We start from the raw sequence: 18,688 nt of genomic DNA on the forward strand, positions 1-18,688 counted from the left end.
GACACCTGTTTGTGGCATTCATTGTCATTGGAGATTCTGACATAGCTGGACAAGAGCCTGCTTTTGTTGCTACACAGTTGTGTCGATGTTCAGGAATATTCTGAGACTTTCCTTAGTGTTTCTGTGCTTGTTCTTGGGCTAGATGGTGTACTCAAATGCACTCTATGGCATAGGATTCAAATACATACACATTTATTGATAGACTATAAAGTTCATGCTGATGTCAGCTTTACTGACAGCCTTGGGCTAACAGGCACCAACAATATGGCTCACCACCAAGTTTTCCACGCAGTGTGGGTGGGTTGTATCAGTGTCTCCGTCTCTCTCTCTCCAGACGCCATTCTGGCTCCAGCGTTCCCCCCCCCCCAGTGTTTCAGCCTGTTCAATTTATTGCAGCTTCAGGCTCTCCGCTAGAGCTTCAAACCTTCGTCCTGCTAGATATATTGTGCTCATGTCAGTCAAAATTTTCATATAGGTGAATGTTTTCAGCCACACATTCTCTAACCATTGATCACTGCTGCTTAACGCTCTGCATCAGACAAACCACCTGACCGGGTAATTTTTTTATTTTTTTTGCAAACAGATAGAATCAATATGTTGGCCGACTCGCTGCTCTGAAACTATCAATCACAGAGAAGCAGAAAGGAAATCAACAGTACTAGATAACGCTGCGTTTATGCCTTTTAAAAGTCAATGTAAACAAAGTATGGACCTTGAATGGTAAACAGTCACTTTGTGATTTGCCAAGTACAATGACATTGATCGGATAAGTGGCAACTGTGAACTTCATGAATCATGCAAGTGAGAATCGGCTGGTGTGTATGCGAGCTGGAATGTGTCCATCTCTCTGTCCGTGACTCATCCGTGCCAACTCAGAGCTGCAGCTATATTTAGAGTTCCTGACATCAGGCTCTGTTGAGGGAAGAGCTGGTGGAAATGTTATCCCGACACAATGGGCCATTGGAGGTTTGAATGGACAGAAGGAGCTCAAGTGACACACAGAGAGTTGCAGCCCAAAAGTTATTGTTCACATGTTGCCTATGGGGGGAAAAAAAACACTTGAATGTTTATGCGCCATGTTCTGTTGAGATTTGACGATTCTGACTGCTTTAAATTAGATTAGATTAGATTTCCAGAAGTGCAAATAGCAATGTCTATGACATAAAAAAGAAAAAGTTCAAGGTTATGAGGTAGAGATTCAAATGACACACACACAAGTGTTTGAGGTTGTTTGTTTTAATTTTTTTCCTTCTTTTTGAGACTGAAGATATAATAAGTTTATATTTTTCAAAGAGGCCATTTGAAGTGTGTTATCAATTTTACTTTATTTTATTTTACAAAGTTTCTATTAGGGCCAGTGTTGGCTGATTTAGTTTTATTGATATATACATTTATATATACATTTTTGTATATATTTAGTTATTTTAGCACATCAAGTCAAACTAAATCAAAATGAAAATGTTGCTTTGGAAAGTAGCTGAAATAAAATAAGTTTAGTTTTTTATTTATAATTTTTTTCGAACATTTATTTTTTAATGGTTTTAGTTTTAGTAATAACCCTGCCATTGACCAAATAACTTTTTTTTCTGTATGACATTTAAATTGGTAGGTGAGTTATAAATGTACTGACATTATATTATGTGAATAAACGAAATGATAGCTATATTTAATAGGCACACACGCTGTTTAGTCACACATGAATGGCAACCATGCGAGTGGTTAGCCACAGTAACCAAAGTTGGACCCTGCAGCTAGTGGATTAGCCCACCTCTGTCTTTAATTAGAGGTCTAAAGCGCTCTCATCTGACTCCTCTTTCAGCCTTAGAAGAGCATTGGCACTCTAATCAAAGACAATTTAAAACCACGTACTTCCACTGAAGTCTTTGCGGGTATAGTTTGCAGTATTTCTGTAAGCTGGTTTCAACACAGCTCTAAAAACACACAATATAACAAAATGTGACTATATCTCATGGATCAAATTTATTTATTTGTATTTTTTCTCTCAGTAGTTTACAGTGACTCTTTTTCCAGTCTAAACTAGACTGAGCATGTAAATGTATTGTGTTTGGAATGGTATTAAAATCTAAATTCATCATAGGTGACCCATGTGCTGCCCTAAACGCCATGCCTGCTGCACTACACAGAAAGTTCACGTTTCTCTGTGGGCTGTCACATGTTCCCAGCCAGATTAGCAGCCTTGCATGGACGTGACTGGGCGTCTGTGGGAAAGGAAGGCATAAAAATGGAGCCCAGTTGCTTTTTCTGTTTCAGTCTGAAATTGATTCCCCCATTGCTATTGCAGAAACTTGATGATACATTGCCATTGGTCTATTTGACGTATATTGCTTATTGGTTAGTCTTTCATATTTTAGGATATTTCATGTTTTCAGTTATGTTGCAGATGTTTCTCTCTTTAAAAAAAAAATGTTAATGGAGCATCTTAGATAATTTGGTCTTTCAGTAATTTGATGATTATGTTTGAGTTCATACTGAAATCTTTGGATTTTGATTGCAGAATTTGTATCTTGTTAAATCTGAGCAGTTTGTGACATTTATTGAGATCACTTCTGAACCTTTTTATGACATTTCAAGGTTCTTTTCTTCAGGAGTAACATTTGTGAATCAGGATCCACTATTTACTCTATTTAATCTCATTGCTGTCTATGAGATACTGAGAAGAAATTGAGAAATTTAACTGATAGAAGATCAGCAATGAAAGGCAGGAGTAAACAAAAAGAATCCCATTCAGCAAGTTTCTTGCTTTCTATCTTCCTCCATTGACTCAAACCCCAACTGTGTGGAAGCACAGAGCATAAATAGCTGAGAAATGTCTTTTCTGAGGAGCCAAAGTGCTGGATTTAACCCCTCTGCACTGATCCCCCAGGCTGCTGCTTAATTCTTCAATTTTCAGCTGTTAGAGATAGAATAGGAATAATAAACATCTGAAACAGCCAGTAATAATCCATCTGACCCCTCTCCCCTCCTCTGTATGGCACAGAGGCCAGGCTAGAGTTTCAGTCCGTCCTAATCTCTGCCAAAGACTCTGCACTCGCCTGGCCGACTAATGACACCATATCACCAAACTTCAGCAGCCTGGGACTGATTATCACCACATTCATGCGCACACCCCCAAAAATCTCTCTCTCTCTCTCTCTCTCTCTCTCTCTCTCACTCTCACACACACACACACACACATTTTGAACTTTGACTACTGCGTATGTAGAACGTGATAGCTTTTTTGTATGAAATTATATGTTCTACAAAATCATTCAATTCAGACTTGTCAAAAATGTTTATTTTAATTTATTTATTATCTCCATGTGGAATTAAAAGTAACACAGTGTGTCTGTGTCATATCCAATGAGTTCTTCAAAAAGTGTCTAGTCACACTGATAATGTCATGCTATTGATCAAACTAAATATATGTTGTTGGTTTTTATCTTCATACATTTGTTTATAATCCTGACATTTTTCCAGTCTTGTCTTATGTAAGGCTTGTACTTTTTTTTTTTTAAGATGATTGCTCTATTTTATATTTGTTCAGCTATGGCAGAGAATGAACACATGTCTTCAGGAGAGGCATTCTCTCTGGCTATAGAATGGCATTGTCTAATTATAGACTCATTTTATTTTAGGTGGTTGCTTTAAAAAGCATGACAATATTTCCTCTACCAGCCATGTGTACCACTCAGCAGTGTACAGCTGTCACCTAAAACGAGACCTGAAAATTACCCATTTAAACAGAACAGTGCAGCAATAGCCAGGGTAAGTCTGGCACACTCCCTAAAAGCTATCACACACTCAGATACATACACATATGAAGGTATATAGAATTTCATATATCTCGACCTTTCAAAAAGTGTTCTCTCTGATACATTTTTTCAGGATTCTCTGAAAAACAGCATTTATTTGAAATATAAATCATTTGTAACATAAATATCTTTGTCACACATGATCAATTGAATTTGTCCTTGCATTTCTTTAAAATGAATCTTACTGACCCCAATTCATTATTCAAACTATTGTATCTTCAATCTATCTTGTAAAATATTAATTTATATATTATTTAATATATTTAAATATGAATTTCTCTGCAATCAGTAAGGAAAGTAATGGAAAAATATATTGGACATATGGTGTGAGAACCCTGTATCACAGATGAGTGCAGCCTATTTTAGTTTAAAACTGAAAATCACTAGCATGTCATCTTCATTAAGGGTTGTGTTGGAGTAGTCCTGCTCTTTTGCTCGCTTAATGAGTACCAGCGGGGGAACACTGCAAGGCTTGCAGCTTCTCATTCAACCAAATTACTTATTACCCTGATTCATCACTGGGCCGTCATTCGTGCACCTGAACCCCCTGCACTGTACAGGCGGAAGATGGAAAAGCTGCTAAAAGCTGGCATGACCTCCAGCAATGAGGTCAGATTGAGATTTTCAGCGTTTTAGGTCATTAGCGGTGTTTCTCATCCATAGTGTTTGTTTTGGGGTCCGGCATTAAGTAAGCTCAGCTGCTCTGTTCTTTTGTGCTTATAATCTAATATGCTCAAGATATTATGTGGTCAGTGAACATGTGGTGTTTGAGGTTGTACTGGGTGGTGAATTGTGCACACTTGAGGTTGATTTTATGAGTGACACCTGTCAAACTCCCTCTATCCCTCTCTGTTCCTCCCTTTCTAGCTCTGATGTAAGACTGCTTTGTGGTCATTAGTGCTGCACTCAGCAGGCTTGCAGTAGCCAGACTGCTTGCCTCAGCATTAATGCTTAATTTCTTTCTCTTCTGGTAGGCGATAGAGTGATGGGCCTGCATCCTCACAAGGCCCTGCCAATCTTCTCCAGTATACAGCCACTATCATATACCAATTATAGTCAGCCTGGGAAGAAAAACTGCACTGTTAATAGAGACTGACGCACAGTTAATAGGTGTTTCCGCGTGGCATTGTAAACGCTTGTATTTAGCATTTCCACTTTTTAAATGGTGGCTTGCGTACTTTTAAGCTACAAAGAGTTGAAATAAAAGGATGAAAATGGCCGTCTACCGTTTCACCCCGCGCTTTGTGCTGAGCTACAGTGATTTCCACTGGTGCGCCACTAAGAATAGTACCAGTTAAGGCTTTTTGTGAGGAAGTTTCTTTTGAACGGGGGTGGTGCTGAATGGCAGCATTATGGGGATAAAAGACCTTTGTTGGACAAAGGATAGTTTTATAGATGCTGATGGAGCAAGTTGCTGTGTAGAGTTGACTTGGTTACTGGTTGCACGGTGGGCTTTTTTCCTTAGGGGTTGAACCTTTTAATTAATTTTTTTGCTCAAACAATTTTCCCAATGTTTTAAACACTGAAGTCTGCATGCTTTTTGTTTATAGGTGTATTCAGAGGCGATACAGTGATATAATGCCCAAGTACCATGTGACGCGTTACATTTGGATGCGACGGATTTGAATGCGCATTGCTAAACACAGCGCTCTAAAAACAGATCCTCAGCTGTGCAGAAATGCTCCATACACAACCTCACACACTCTTTACACTCCTCATAAATTGCTGATGAGCTCCAAAAATAAAAGCACAGGACTCTCCAGTCCACCTGTGAAAATGTGGGAGTCCATATAGAATGTAGGTTCCATTACTTCAGGCCTCTCTTATATGCTAACATGCTAAATGGTTAGTGTGGCAGCTGCAGTCATATCATGTGTTCACACAAACGCATTTCACCTGACGTTTTGAGCTTTATGCTAAACTGAAACCAATTTCTAATGTTAAAATAAAATGATTCACTATGATATTGAGTGAATTGAGCATTTTCTTATATGTTGAAGTTGCAATAGGCACAGAAGCAGAGCTGAATTGCTTGAGCGTGTCAGACTGGACTTTGGTGTCAATAAAGTGTTCCTATAGCGGTCATGACCTTTGCTGATGCAAGTCCAGTTAACAGATACAAAAATGACAGTGATTGTCTTGAAATCTCAACCAAATTGAGGCATGAATTATACATTTTGGTGATATAATATTTGACATATAAAAGTGTAAGAGTCTATTTGAAAGCGTCACGTATGTAAGTCTTTGAACTAGAATTCAACTCACTTTAAGTTACAATTAATTGTTCCGTACTGATTTGAGGTGAAAATTATGCATTTTCATAATACAATGTTTTTATATATCTATAGTTGTGAAAGTCCATTTAACAACTACTAAGTTAAGTCACTGATCAAGAAATGTCCACTAATCTGAAGCACAAGTTATACATTTTGATAATATAATTATTTACCATAAACTACCAGTCAAAAGTTTGGGGTTGATAAGATTTTAAAAACAAATTTGAAAGAAGTTTCTTATGTATGTATTTATTTGATCAAAAATACAGTAAAACAGTCATATTGTGAAATATTATTACAATTTAAAATAACTGTTTTCTGTTTTATTATATTTTCAAATATATTAACATTTATATATATTATAAAATGTATAATTTTCAGTATCATTACTCCAGTCTTCAGTGTCACATGATACTTCAGAAATCATTCTAACATGATGATTTGGTGTTCAAGAATCATTTCTTATTATTATCAATGTTGAAAACAAAGCGTCTTGCTTAATATTTTTGTGGATATTCAGGATTCTTTGCTGAATAAGTTCAAAGTTAAAAAAGAACAGCATTTATTTGAATTATAAATCTTTTGTAACATTATAAGTGTCACTTTTGATCAGTTTAATACATCCTTGGTGAATTAAATTAATCATTTCTTTAAAATAAAAAACTAAATTATGAGTTTGTGATCTTAAATTGTTTAGAAATGTCTTATTGGACTCACTTTATGTTAGAATTAAAGTTCCAGTAATAATTTGTGGCATAGTGTTTACCATATATAGTATTGATCAGTATTTCAGAATCAGGAGTAATTTAGCAATTTTCCACCAAAATAAACATCTTCACACTAATTCCCTCAGGGACTAGCCTAGCTCAGCCTCTGCCTTTCCCTCCACCATAACTAGCTTCTCTATTTCTCTCTCAGAAAAAGAATACAAGCCTGCACTCCAAGCATGATTGGTCAGCTGCCCCCACCCCATAGCCCTCCTCTCATTCTCTCTTTCTCTCTCTCTGCTTAAATAGTTTTAACAAAAAATAGAGAGAGAGAGGTAGGGAGAGGGGGATGGGGAAAGCTGGGGGAGGGTAATTGTGTATGTGTGTGTGTGTGTGTGTGTGTGTGTGTGTGTGTGGGTGCTCTGTTGTCACTGGTTGGGAGGGAGAGAGAGAGAGAGAGAGAGAGTTTAGTCGTGTCCCATATGTGGAAAAAAAGCATAGTACTGCACACACGAGCCTGTCTGCTCCAGGGATTATCTAACAGCTTTTGAATCTGATGTGGAAATGCAGGCATGAGTAGGTGAGTCTACCTTGACTAATAAACTGGACAGTTTTCTGCTGTTGTTCTCATCTGAAGCTGTAAATGATTGAAAGTCTTAACTCTGCATTGCACTGTCCTCTACTTCTCCTGATAGCCTGTACTCTTCTTCTTCTCTCCGTTTCATTGCATTCTCCCTCCTTTAATGTGAAACAGCCTCTTCTGCATTCCCCGCACTGCATGCAGGTGTCGGGTTTTTAGGCGAACGACTCTTGCTGTCTGCATGTGTGTGCATGAGTTTGGTATATAGATGTGTCAGGCTTCATTCTCAGCAAGTTTAGAGGTTGTTTATTTAGGATAGTGTTTCAGTCAGTGATCGAATGTAAAAGCTTCCATGTCAAGTTTAAAATATTGTAAAAGCGTCACCCTGGAATAAAGTGTTTCTTTTTTCTGTTCTAAGTTGAGAGTCTAACAGTATTAGTTTCACACACAATTTCTCATTTTTGTCACAAAACCAACAGTTACATGAATTAGAACATCAACATAAAAATATACTATATTAACTAAAGTTTTAAGCCATTTTAAATTTTTGTATTAAAACCTATGCATGAACCTCTAAATAAAAATATACTATATTAAATACAAATATTTTATGTATTATGTTGTGTACTCATTTACAGGTGTGTATGTATACACATGTATATGTTAACTTGACCAGATCCAATAATAAACTGATCATTAAAACATTGGTGTGATTAAAAATACATATTTACACATTATCAAAAAAATTAATTCTGTATACTTAAAACAATTTATTTCATTTTTAAGCATCATTTTGTAAAGAATGGTGTGTCAGTTGCCATTTCATTTCCTGAAAGCAGGGCTGGACGCCACGCTGTTTGACTAACATTATTATGTAATATTTTTCATTCATGTGTGAGCTATCCTACACGCTCACTTGAGAAGGAATGACGCTGTCCTTTGGGACACACCAAACTAATTGTTCATGCTGCATTTTAAGATATACTAAATTCACTAGATATTAGATTGTTATTATTTATTTAAAAAAAAATGTTTAATATTTTTGAGTCATTTCAGAAACAGATTTTAGATAATACATTTTTTAAATGAAATTATATATATAATGCTATTTATTCATTCATTGCAAAATAATGCAATATATATGTATGTGTGTATGTGTGTGTGTGTGTGTGTATATGTGATTGCCAATATACGGTGGTTTAATATGTCTTCTGTTTAATTATTATTTTTTTCTCATAGAAAAAAGAGATAATTGAGCTAGGAGAGTGTGTGGCAAGGGATGAAATGAGCTTAATTTTGTGAAAGCATGCTCTCTGGCTGCTGTTATGAGGCGAGGGGAACGGCTATGGTATGCATGGTGCTTTTTGTCAGGGAGATTTAGAAAGCCCTCTTTAGAAGCTGGACACAACCATACAATCAGCTTAATGCCTGTGTGCAGGCTCTTAATGAATACCCCTGTGTGTGTTCAGCCCACAGTGAGAGTCCCTGTGTCCGTGACTGTTTCACTCTTGCTTAAAATTGAGATGAAACCTTAGAGGCTATTGATTGTAGGTTGCACACTATGTTCACATATATGCATCATAAACTTGTTTGTTTACATTGTTTACACTGCTTATTATGCAGTGCAGTGTATGCGTAAATGATGAACATTAACCCCTCCTGAATTCTCCTCCTCCTCTTTTTTTCCCCCATTTTTTTCAGGAACACGTTTTTTAGAGTCCCAATGTGAGTAGAGGCCAGCGATGGACTACAGCCGTACAGACGCTAACCTGGGTTTCTCCGCAGAACTGTTACCATAATCGAGACCAGATCCGCAGAATGCTGAGTCCCATTGTTCCCTATAGTAAGTGTAACCTTTTTAACGTCAAACCACAGAAAATGCAATAAATAACCAATTGTCAACTCTAGACTAGTAAAAAATTCCCCTACGGCTACTTAGGTATTTGGTTTGTTGGTAAACCAGTTTGAACAAAGCCACATTTTAAAAACGAAATGTCTCAGATGTTCACCCCAGTGTCCTCCTCATGATGTTTTAATGAAAATACCCAAAGTATATGTCATGGTTGGTAGGACAGGTGTGGGGGTGAGCTGATGGCTCTACCAGCAGAAACCCTGTGGTTCTGCCAGTGTCATCTCACCATGATTACCCACCAGTGTCCAGCTTACTAGCATAGTTACTTCCTCTATCTCTGTCCTTTTCTGTCTGTCTTTCTTTCTCTTCTTTTCTGCCTCCCTTTCTCCAGCTCTCTTCCCCCTCCTCACTGTTCTCGACTGACCTAATAACTGACGTGTCCAGTTTTAGCCCCCATTCCTAACCCCCCTGCCAGGCTTCATTTGAGCTCCGCGCTGGCCCTCTCCAAAACAGCATTGTTTGTAGGCCAGCATGGGGTTTCTTCCCCCAGTTCTGCCTGAAGAGATGCTTTTTTCTCCACTCTTTAGCTCTTCTTCTCTGTGCTATATAGGCATGACAGTTACATGAAAAGAGGGAGGGAAATCAAACTAAAGGACCGATGCACCTCAATTTGAGATGTAATCATGTATTAATGAGTCGCCAGCTTAAACCTTTCAGCTGGCTTGCTAGGTTGTTGCAGCAACCAATTACCATTGACGTCTAATATGGTGTTATAATTCCATTTAGCATGACATTCAGAGGACCTTTGTCATATGTGCTGATGGAATTACTTTTTGTGTTTGTTTTGATAAATTCATTTTGTCATGCAAATAGTTAGAACTGCATTCTGTAGGCCTACATATGTTTTAGAAGACAGGAAAAACTTGTTTTGATCAAGGGAAGAGCTTTTATATTTTAGTATAATCAGTACTAATCATAATTCCACTTTTGGGTGGAATTCGGAAGAGTAAGATTAATGCAAAATAAGAAATAACTACTTTTTATTCAGCAAAGATGCATTAAATTGATCAAAAGCGACAGTAAATACATTTATAATGTAACATAAGGATTTCTATTTCCTGAAAATATTATCCTTAAAGAAATGTATCATGGTTTCCACAAAAATATTAAGCAGGTTAATTTTACATGTTTTTAACATTAATAATAATAAGAAATATTTTTGAAGGATCATGTGAGACTGAAGAATGGAGTAATGATGCTGAAAATTCAGCTTTGACTTCACAGGAATACGTTACATTTTACAATATATTAAAATAGAAAACGATTATTTAAAATTTTAATAATGTTTCACAATATTTCTATTTTTACTGTATTTTTGTCAAATAGATTGGAGATTTCTTGTTAAATAATAAAAAACATCTCACTTTGAAAGTTAGTTTGTATATAAATGATTTATTGATTATTAATTTATGTTTATAGTTTATTAAAGTTCTGCCTTTCCTTGTATAATGAATCAGTAATAGTTTCAAATCTGAATCTCTTTTCTGCCTAGTCTCTCTTTGCACACTTTATTTTCAAAAATGTCACAAAGCCCTGTCAGAATATTTTAAATTCTTTGAAGATCTAGAAAGTTGTTGTTTGTGTGTGTAATTTAGTGCACAAACCTCTTAACCACTGATTTGAGATTGCTAATGTCGCAGATCCTGATTTTCCAGTACTGCAGCATGCATTTAGATTTTGGAACTGATCTTTTTGTTTCTAAAGTTTGATGCTTATGGACTGTGCATATATGTGTATGTGAATGTTTCCCTGAGTGTCTAGTGTGATATTAGGACAGCACACAAAGGTGTTAGATATCCCTCAGAGTTTACCCTTTGAGCTTTTAAAGCCAGGCAAATTCCTTTTCCTCCAGGTCGTTCGCAGTCCCGATATGTCCTTTCTGTTCGTTCTGCCTCATAATTCGTCTGTGCCGGAGCCAGGTGAATGTAGGGCAGCTTATGTGGTATATATGTGAATAGTGTCACATCCATGCTGGAATTTACTTTGTGGAGCAACTGAGCATTTCTGACATCAGTGTTTATGTTTGAATCAAGAGGACAGGCATGATTGTACTCCAAATGTGCGTTTGAGCACTTGTTTGATGTCTGTCACATGCAATTACATATACTCTCATTGCATCCACAAACAAAAGTGTTGCATTGATGAGCATGTAGGAACCGTAAGCTGAAGAGGTTCAGAGTCAGAGCTGAAGGAAATCTGAGAGAGATTCCTGGGGCCATGGATACTCCTGGAGGGATTTGGTGCAAAGAATCTGTAATCTGCACTTCAAACACACCCTTAAATCAGTCCCAGGCCAGCAGCCCATGAGTTCTCTAACTCTTGTTGCTTGGGGGCCCTGCTGTCCGACATATTCCTTGTGTAAAGAGAAACAAGCATAGCCTCAGCTCTCTCGCTTTATGACCTCATTTCTTCCCTACTCCACACTAAAGGCCTGGGCAGATGAAGCACTCTAATTGCATCTGTTAAGTCATTAAGGCTTTGAGTTTGGTCTATAGGAAGGGGCGCTTTGGATGGCGCAGAAGGAGAGATTAACAACGAGCATCTAACACATCTATTCTAATGAGAGCGACAGGGTGAATACGCTTCTGGAGAGGCATGCGGACCCTTGAGTAAACAGGCAAGGTGCTGAAGTGTTTGTGTGAATGAGCGTGGGGTCATTAGCATTGGGTGTGAATGGACTTTAATTAGGCCGCAGTGCAGTCAGTGAGATGGAAAAGAATCTGCGGCCATAGGAAAAGCGAAAAGGGACCCCCCTGCCTCAGCTCATCATCTCAACATCGTTGAAGACCGCTCATTAGGCCCGTTGCTGCCACAATTAGGCTTCCAATTAAGTCCCGGACTTCTGAGGGTTATTGGGCATCAAGCTTGCAATCACTGCTCCAAGATATCACTCAAAGGGCTTGTCCATGGTTCTCTAATTAAAGAAAATTAAAATTGTGGCCTTATGTTTTTACAAACATGTATGTCTTTGGAGCACAGAAGGAGTTGTTGTTTTTTGCACATACAGTGAAAGTCCATAGGGTCCAGTGTTGTTTTTGGACCCCAATGCCTTTTATTACATGGACAAAGCCGGTTGAAAACATTCTTCAAAATATCTTCATTTGTGTTCTGCAGAAGATACATAAAGCTCAAACAGTAGAGCATGGCACTGCAAAGGTCAACGATTCCCATGGAAAGCAAAAAACTGATCAAATGCAACGGAAGTCGATTTGGATCGAAGCGTCTGTCAAATGTAAATATAAGGTCATACAGGTTTGGAATGATATGAGGGTGAGTAAATGACAGAATTTAGGTTTTTGGATGAACTATCCCTTTAAGCTGGACCGAGTTTTTTTCAGATCAGGCATTTGCGTAACATACTTTATGTCCAGCGTTCAATCCAAGTCATATTTGTGTGTGCGCACACAGAACATCCCAACACGGTTGTAGGGTTATTAAATAAAGCGGCCAGGGAATTCGAGAGAGGGCACTGATACGCAGTCCGGACACTCCGTGAGGGGGCAGGGTGAAAAGGAAGGAGGGAGGGGGGGGAAGAGAGATTGGAAGAAGGAGATGGAGGAGAACAGGGGGAGATGGAGGAGAGATTGGGTAAGAGGGACAGATGGAAGGGGGTGATTGGTCATCACAGAGCCTTAGGACAGCTGTTCTTTGATATATTAGTGGACACAATGACCTAAACCTGGCCTGCGGCCGCAGAAAATAGGAACCCTGTTTTTCTTAAAGGGGAGGGGTCCCAGGCATTTGGCCATTTGTGGACAAGAATTAGCTGGTCAGGGGGATGGGGATGTTGTTTTTAAAATTATGAGCATCTAATCATTCATTAAAACCACCAAGGCTATGGGCTTTTCTCATTTTCATTGCAAAATGAGCTAAAATGTTAACAAGTATTTATTCACAATTGAAACAGATATTGCACTTGATTTTTTCCCCCCAATTTTTATTCTAGTCATCATTAACATGAACCCACGGATTGCAACTTACTGTGTCCCAAAAGGCAAAGCAATAACACCTTCAAAGCTGAGAGATTATGGACTGCAGCTCACATGGATGACTAGTGAGAAAGAGAGAGAGAGAGAGAGAGAAGGACAAAAATCTGATCATTCACTGCCACTCTAGCAGATAGGCTCCTTCCTCTTGGGACCCCACGGGGCCTGGCTGAAAAGAGCCACGGCGTCTGGCAGTGTGCAGAGGAGCAGGTGTGAAAACTCGTAAGGCCCACCGCCTCTTCTGCTATTACATCATTTTAGGTCCATGAAAAGGGAGCAGATGAGCAGAAAGAAAGAGACAGAGAGATCATGTTAACCACACTGCTGTAACTAATGCATCACTTCATAAAAAATTTCATAGTTCTGCCCTGTTATGCATGCCTTGTAAATTATGAGGAGCTGCTGTCAGGATTTTTAAGTAAGGACCTCACACAAATTTTTCCTTATGTTCTTTATTCTTTATCTGATCTGCCTTCATCCAGGAACATAACAGATTTTCACAAGACATCATTATTGATATGTTTTTTTTTTATTGGTGTGCATCACCAGAGAGATGCACACCAATAATGTGCCTACATTGCATGCCTACAATATGCCTTTTTTTCTGCCACAGGGACAGAAATATTTTTGAAAACTACATATTTTAAGTGTTTTTTTATTTTAATCATTTATACTGAAATATAGAATATCTCTATTTATTTTTTTGGATTTAAATGAAAATAAGAAGTACCAACACTGTACAGCCTGAAGAAAGAATGGATTTTTAAATAACTATCGTAAAGGCTTTGCATGACTTTAAAATGCCCAATGGGCTTACATCATTGACATTTTGCAGTTCCTCAGCCTAAAGCATTGATTCAGAGACGTCTGTATACAGAATACAAATCAGCTGATGATTAGAACGCTGGGTGCCATCTTATCTGCACTGAGGTGATTAATTCATGTAAACACAATCCTCCCTCTGCAGTCTTTTCAACCAGATCTACCCTTTCTCTCTGTCTCTCTCATCTTTCTCCCTCTCTCTCCCTCCTTCATCTTTATTCTCTCTTGAAAGAGCCCTTCTTTTGTGGCATCTGCGTTCTTCAAAGGGAGTTCCACACATACCAGCACTGTGGGCTGAAGTTTCAGGACATAATTCCTAACAGGATGCTCACTGTTCACCCGTACAACTTCTTTTCGGTTGTTTTGAAGTTTAACTGACAGAAAGTGGTAGTAATTAATCAAATACTCTGAACTGAGCAATCGGGTCTGTGTGTGTGTGTGTGTGTTGTTATTCCCGGTTGCTTCCCTTTAAAGTTGTCTCTTATTTCAACAGTGTTAGGGTAGCTGGATGTGTACTCTTTGGATTTGTCTGTGTGCTGTTTAGTTGCAGTGCAGATGCAGAGGGTCTCTTGAACAGTGTTTGTAGGATTTGATATTTGAATTTGCAATGAGGGGGGTGTCTTTAGTAGATAAACCTACTTAAATCTATGTGTGGGGTTTAGGGAATGGGTACCCACCATAATACCTGATTGGATTGATTCAGCCTGCTCCTGTTTACAACTGGCCCCTGTGCAATCTGCCTGGTTTAATGGCCCCGTGTCCCAGAAGGCTTGTTGCATCCATGTAGGTTTTGTTCCTCAGGGCAGGAAAACAAAAGTGACGTGGCCTGAAAGTGCACACGGACCCCTGGGGAGCTGTGAAAAGCTGAGCATCCTCCGGCAGCCGGGCTTGCTCGGCTCTCACATTGCAGAACCTTCTGCTCCGACATCCTGCTTGTAGTCGCATAGTGGCCATAGGAGTCATAACTAATATTTTGGTTATCCTAACTTTTTTATTTATTTATCTAGAAATGGTTTATTAAAACCCACTGATATTCACTGATTCCGTTTTTCATTTGGTTCCACATAGATTTGTGAAATATCAAGATGGCGCACACAAACAAACACGCACGCACATCTCCAAAGGAACCCTCAATAAATCCCAGGACAGCACAAAGGCTGTCAGCGCACTGCTCCTGAATAGATTAATAAGATTTCCATAATTAGGCAGGCCTCTGACAATAGGATCCCTCAGCTTTTGTCTCAGGACCAACAGGATTGTCAGGCCAGGAGGACGTCTGCTGGATGGGTTGTGCAACAATGGACACACAGACAGTAAGGCGACCAGTTGAAACATCTGTCTCCCTGCCAGCCTCGGACCCGCACAGAGCCACCACGGCAAGCCACTCGTTGCTGCTCACACAAAGCAATGGCCAGGATTGCTCTATAGCTCTGTTTACGCATCTTTAGTTAATGATGTGTGATTAGAACTGGTCCTGTGGCTATAATTTAGGTTTATGTGTGTGAGAGGGAGACTGAAATGTTGTTGTGTCCATGTTGAGACACAAAATTGAGATAAAGCTGCACTTTTTCCAGCATTTCTCATCTACTTGTGTTAATACTGTGTTTTGCCTTTTGGTTTATCTATCTTAATTACCTGTTCAATTCAGTCTGTCTTTTTAAAATTATTTTTGTTTAAAGGTGCACCTGATCATTTATAGTTTAAACGGGGAATGATTTAATTATGGCTTACTGTAGCTCGTGCATTTTTACAATGGTAGTGGTTACTGAAAATTTTGCTGAAAATTATTAGATATCTGCTACTATAAAAATATATAAAAATAAAAAGATATTTTGCCACTACTGATATTTAATTTTATTAGTTAAAATGAATGTTATTTCTATTAAATAATAGAATTGATAATGTATTATCAATCATTATTTTATTTTATTTTGCATTGCATAATTTCTCATTATACATGTTATGCTGCAAATGCCTTAGCAAGACAAATGTACAGTTTTTGTCATGCAAAAAGAACCTTCAAATGTAAATTGTGTTCAGGAGCTTGATGTTTGTCTAATCTTAATGAGAACATTCTTTGTTTTTATGTGACTGCTGCTAGATTTATCAAAACGTATCATCTCACTCTCTTTTGGCACATTTTATAAATTATTTCTTGGTTTGATACTGTCATTTATTCACTGAAATGAATATCCTTCAGTGGTCATTCCCACTTCTACCAGTGTAATTGGACCATCTATTCTCAAATGCCCAGAATGAGTTAATTTCAGATGCTGTGGTGATTTAAATAGAAACACTTTTAACACATCTAGATTATTAGATAGTCCCAGCTGAGGCATAGCTCTAATTGCAGAACAGTTCATCTGTGGTTGATTTCATTCTAATGGGTAGTAGTGTTGTCACGATACTGGAATTTCCAACTTCGATGATACCTTGAAAAATATTGATTATTCGATACCATTTTTTGATACCACAGGGAAAACAGCCATATATGCTGCCATACGTTACTTTTATTATCTCATAAGTCTTTGATAATTTGGGCAATTTTGTGGCAAAAGCTTACACAGAGCACAGGGAGGCTTTATTTGAGACTTAAATCTACACACAAAAAAATACAAGTGAACAGATACAGAACAGATTCTTATAAAATAAGATCAAATAAACAAATTGCAAATGATAGCACAAATAAATACAATAGAATAAAATTAAATAAACATGGCTTTAAGTTTTTCAGGTGGGTCTACCAATAGTATTTCGGTAAGAAACACTACAGAAATTAAATAAAGTAATCAAATGTAAAATAATACTGGATAGTTGTAAAAATGTTTACACTTCATTGTAAAAATTAAATACAGGTTAATGCTAAAAATTAAAGTTACAAAAGTAATTCATTCAAGACAAGCGAGTATCTTTTTTTATCTGATTAACATGACAGACAGCAGCAGGTATATTAGACTGCCGTCACTTTAAGAGCTTGTGCACGGATCCAATATACTGTTTGTTACACAACATGCAAATTCTTTCTCAACTATTTACTTTCTCAAATGTGTTTATCTGAATACTCGCTAAGATGGGCATTTTGACATCATTTGATCGTTTAAGTGCAATAAGCCACAAGATAGAACTCAATTTGGTACTCGCGAGCTGTTCAAAAGTTAGGCTTTATGTGCGCGCCACTTATAAAGATCAGTGGTGTGCGTGCTTTGGGTGTGAGTGTAAAAACTTAAAGGAAATAGTAAATTTATGTGCAATTCCCACAACACCAACACTATTCAACCGGAGCAGAGTGAGAGTGCAGTATTTGGAAGTATTGGAATCGTTTCAGTTATTTCAGCATCGATACGTATCGAAATATCTATATTTTTGACTACACTAATGGGTAGCACTTTTAGCTGAGTAGGACTTTTGAGGTAGCCTTACCCAAATAGCACTTCCATGTCCAATTTGGAAACGATTTCCCGTGTGTCTTGGTGCACACACACTCATGTATATTGATGGAGTGGACAGCAGTTTGGCCGCCTGAATGACCCCTCTAATGTCAAACCCCATCCTCTCACACAGACTCATGCGCGTGCATGCACATGCACACACGGCGGCCGGAGCGCCTGCTGTCCACTCCCCCTCCTCCTTTCCTACCCGTTGCAGGTTTTATGAGCTCCCCTGGGCTGCCATCCATCTCTGTCGCACACTGGCCCCATTATTGTGCTCCATACAGCACTTCACAAACCAGCCTGCAGATGGGATTGCCCTGCTGGATATACACTGTTTCTACTGACTGGACAATGACCGAATACATACCTGTGTTCACCTTGTTTAAATTTTTTTCTGAGTCGTTTTATGTTTTATCTTGTTGTTATATTAGAAATAGGGGTAAAGAGTTAGTTTGGATGTGGGGAACTTGAGGATCTAGAGATGAATATGAAGGACATGGTAATCCAATGGCCATCTGGTGTGTTGGTGTGATCTTTTGGAATAAATAGCAGGCGTAATCTGAAGACACACATGGGAAGGTTTGGCGACGGGAGGGGTGAGAGTTTGAGAAACAGAAAGAGCACACAAAGGGGGAGGGCCAAGTTTTTGGGAGAAAACAGTAAGGGGGAACATAGCATACAGAACTGAGGCTTGATTTAAATGGCAATAAAGCAGCAGCTTGCATACTCTGACAGAAGTGCAAATAACAAATCATCACTTTCTCCTCCGATTGCAGCCTATGATGAAGATTTGCAGTTTATTCCATTTACTTCCCCATTTCCCCCTTTAGCCCTCACCCCAGGCTGATTCCTGACAGTTCAATAATGCCAAGCTATGTGTGGAATTTAGCTAATGCCTCTGGAAGGTGCAGTTGCAGACCCTCATGAAATGGCTGGTTTTAAAGCTCTGCTCCATGAAATTCTCAATACAAAGAAAAAAATGCAATTCCAATTGAAGTAATAAGGTCTTTCTATTAACAGATATTAATTATGCATACACCTTAGTAATTAACATTTTGATTTTTGATTTGTTCATTTTAGAATTAATCTCTTATGATTGCCTTTAAACTGTGATGCTGTTAAGTGTATTGCAATTTTAGAAGCACAGAAAAGCTCTGAATAA

At 38.2% G+C, this 18,688-nt stretch overlaps 1 protein-coding gene across 6 annotated transcripts in view; it reads left to right on the top strand.

The window, feature by feature from the left end:
• fignl2 (fidgetin like 2) overlaps positions 1-18,688 on the top strand; it is a 52,538-nt gene that overhangs the window by 29,619 nt on the left and 4,231 nt on the right. For 3 of the 6 annotated variants that reach the window (XM_084427532.1, XM_084427531.1, XM_084427534.1), the window contains one exon: positions 9,077-9,218. In XM_084427532.1, coding sequence (XP_084283658.1) covers positions 9,194-9,218 — 25 coding nt within the window. In that variant the 5' untranslated portion in view covers positions 9,077-9,193. Of the gene's footprint in view, positions 1-7,265; positions 7,376-9,076; positions 9,219-15,163; positions 15,292-18,688 lie in introns of those variants that run through there. The other 3 variants (XR_014629531.1, XM_084427533.1, XM_084427530.1) reach the window with 3 other exon arrangements.

Source organism: Rutilus rutilus, assembly GCF_951802725.1.
Source record: "Rutilus rutilus genome assembly, chromosome: 13".
Lineage (NCBI taxonomy): Eukaryota > Metazoa > Chordata > Actinopteri > Cypriniformes > Leuciscidae > Rutilus > Rutilus rutilus.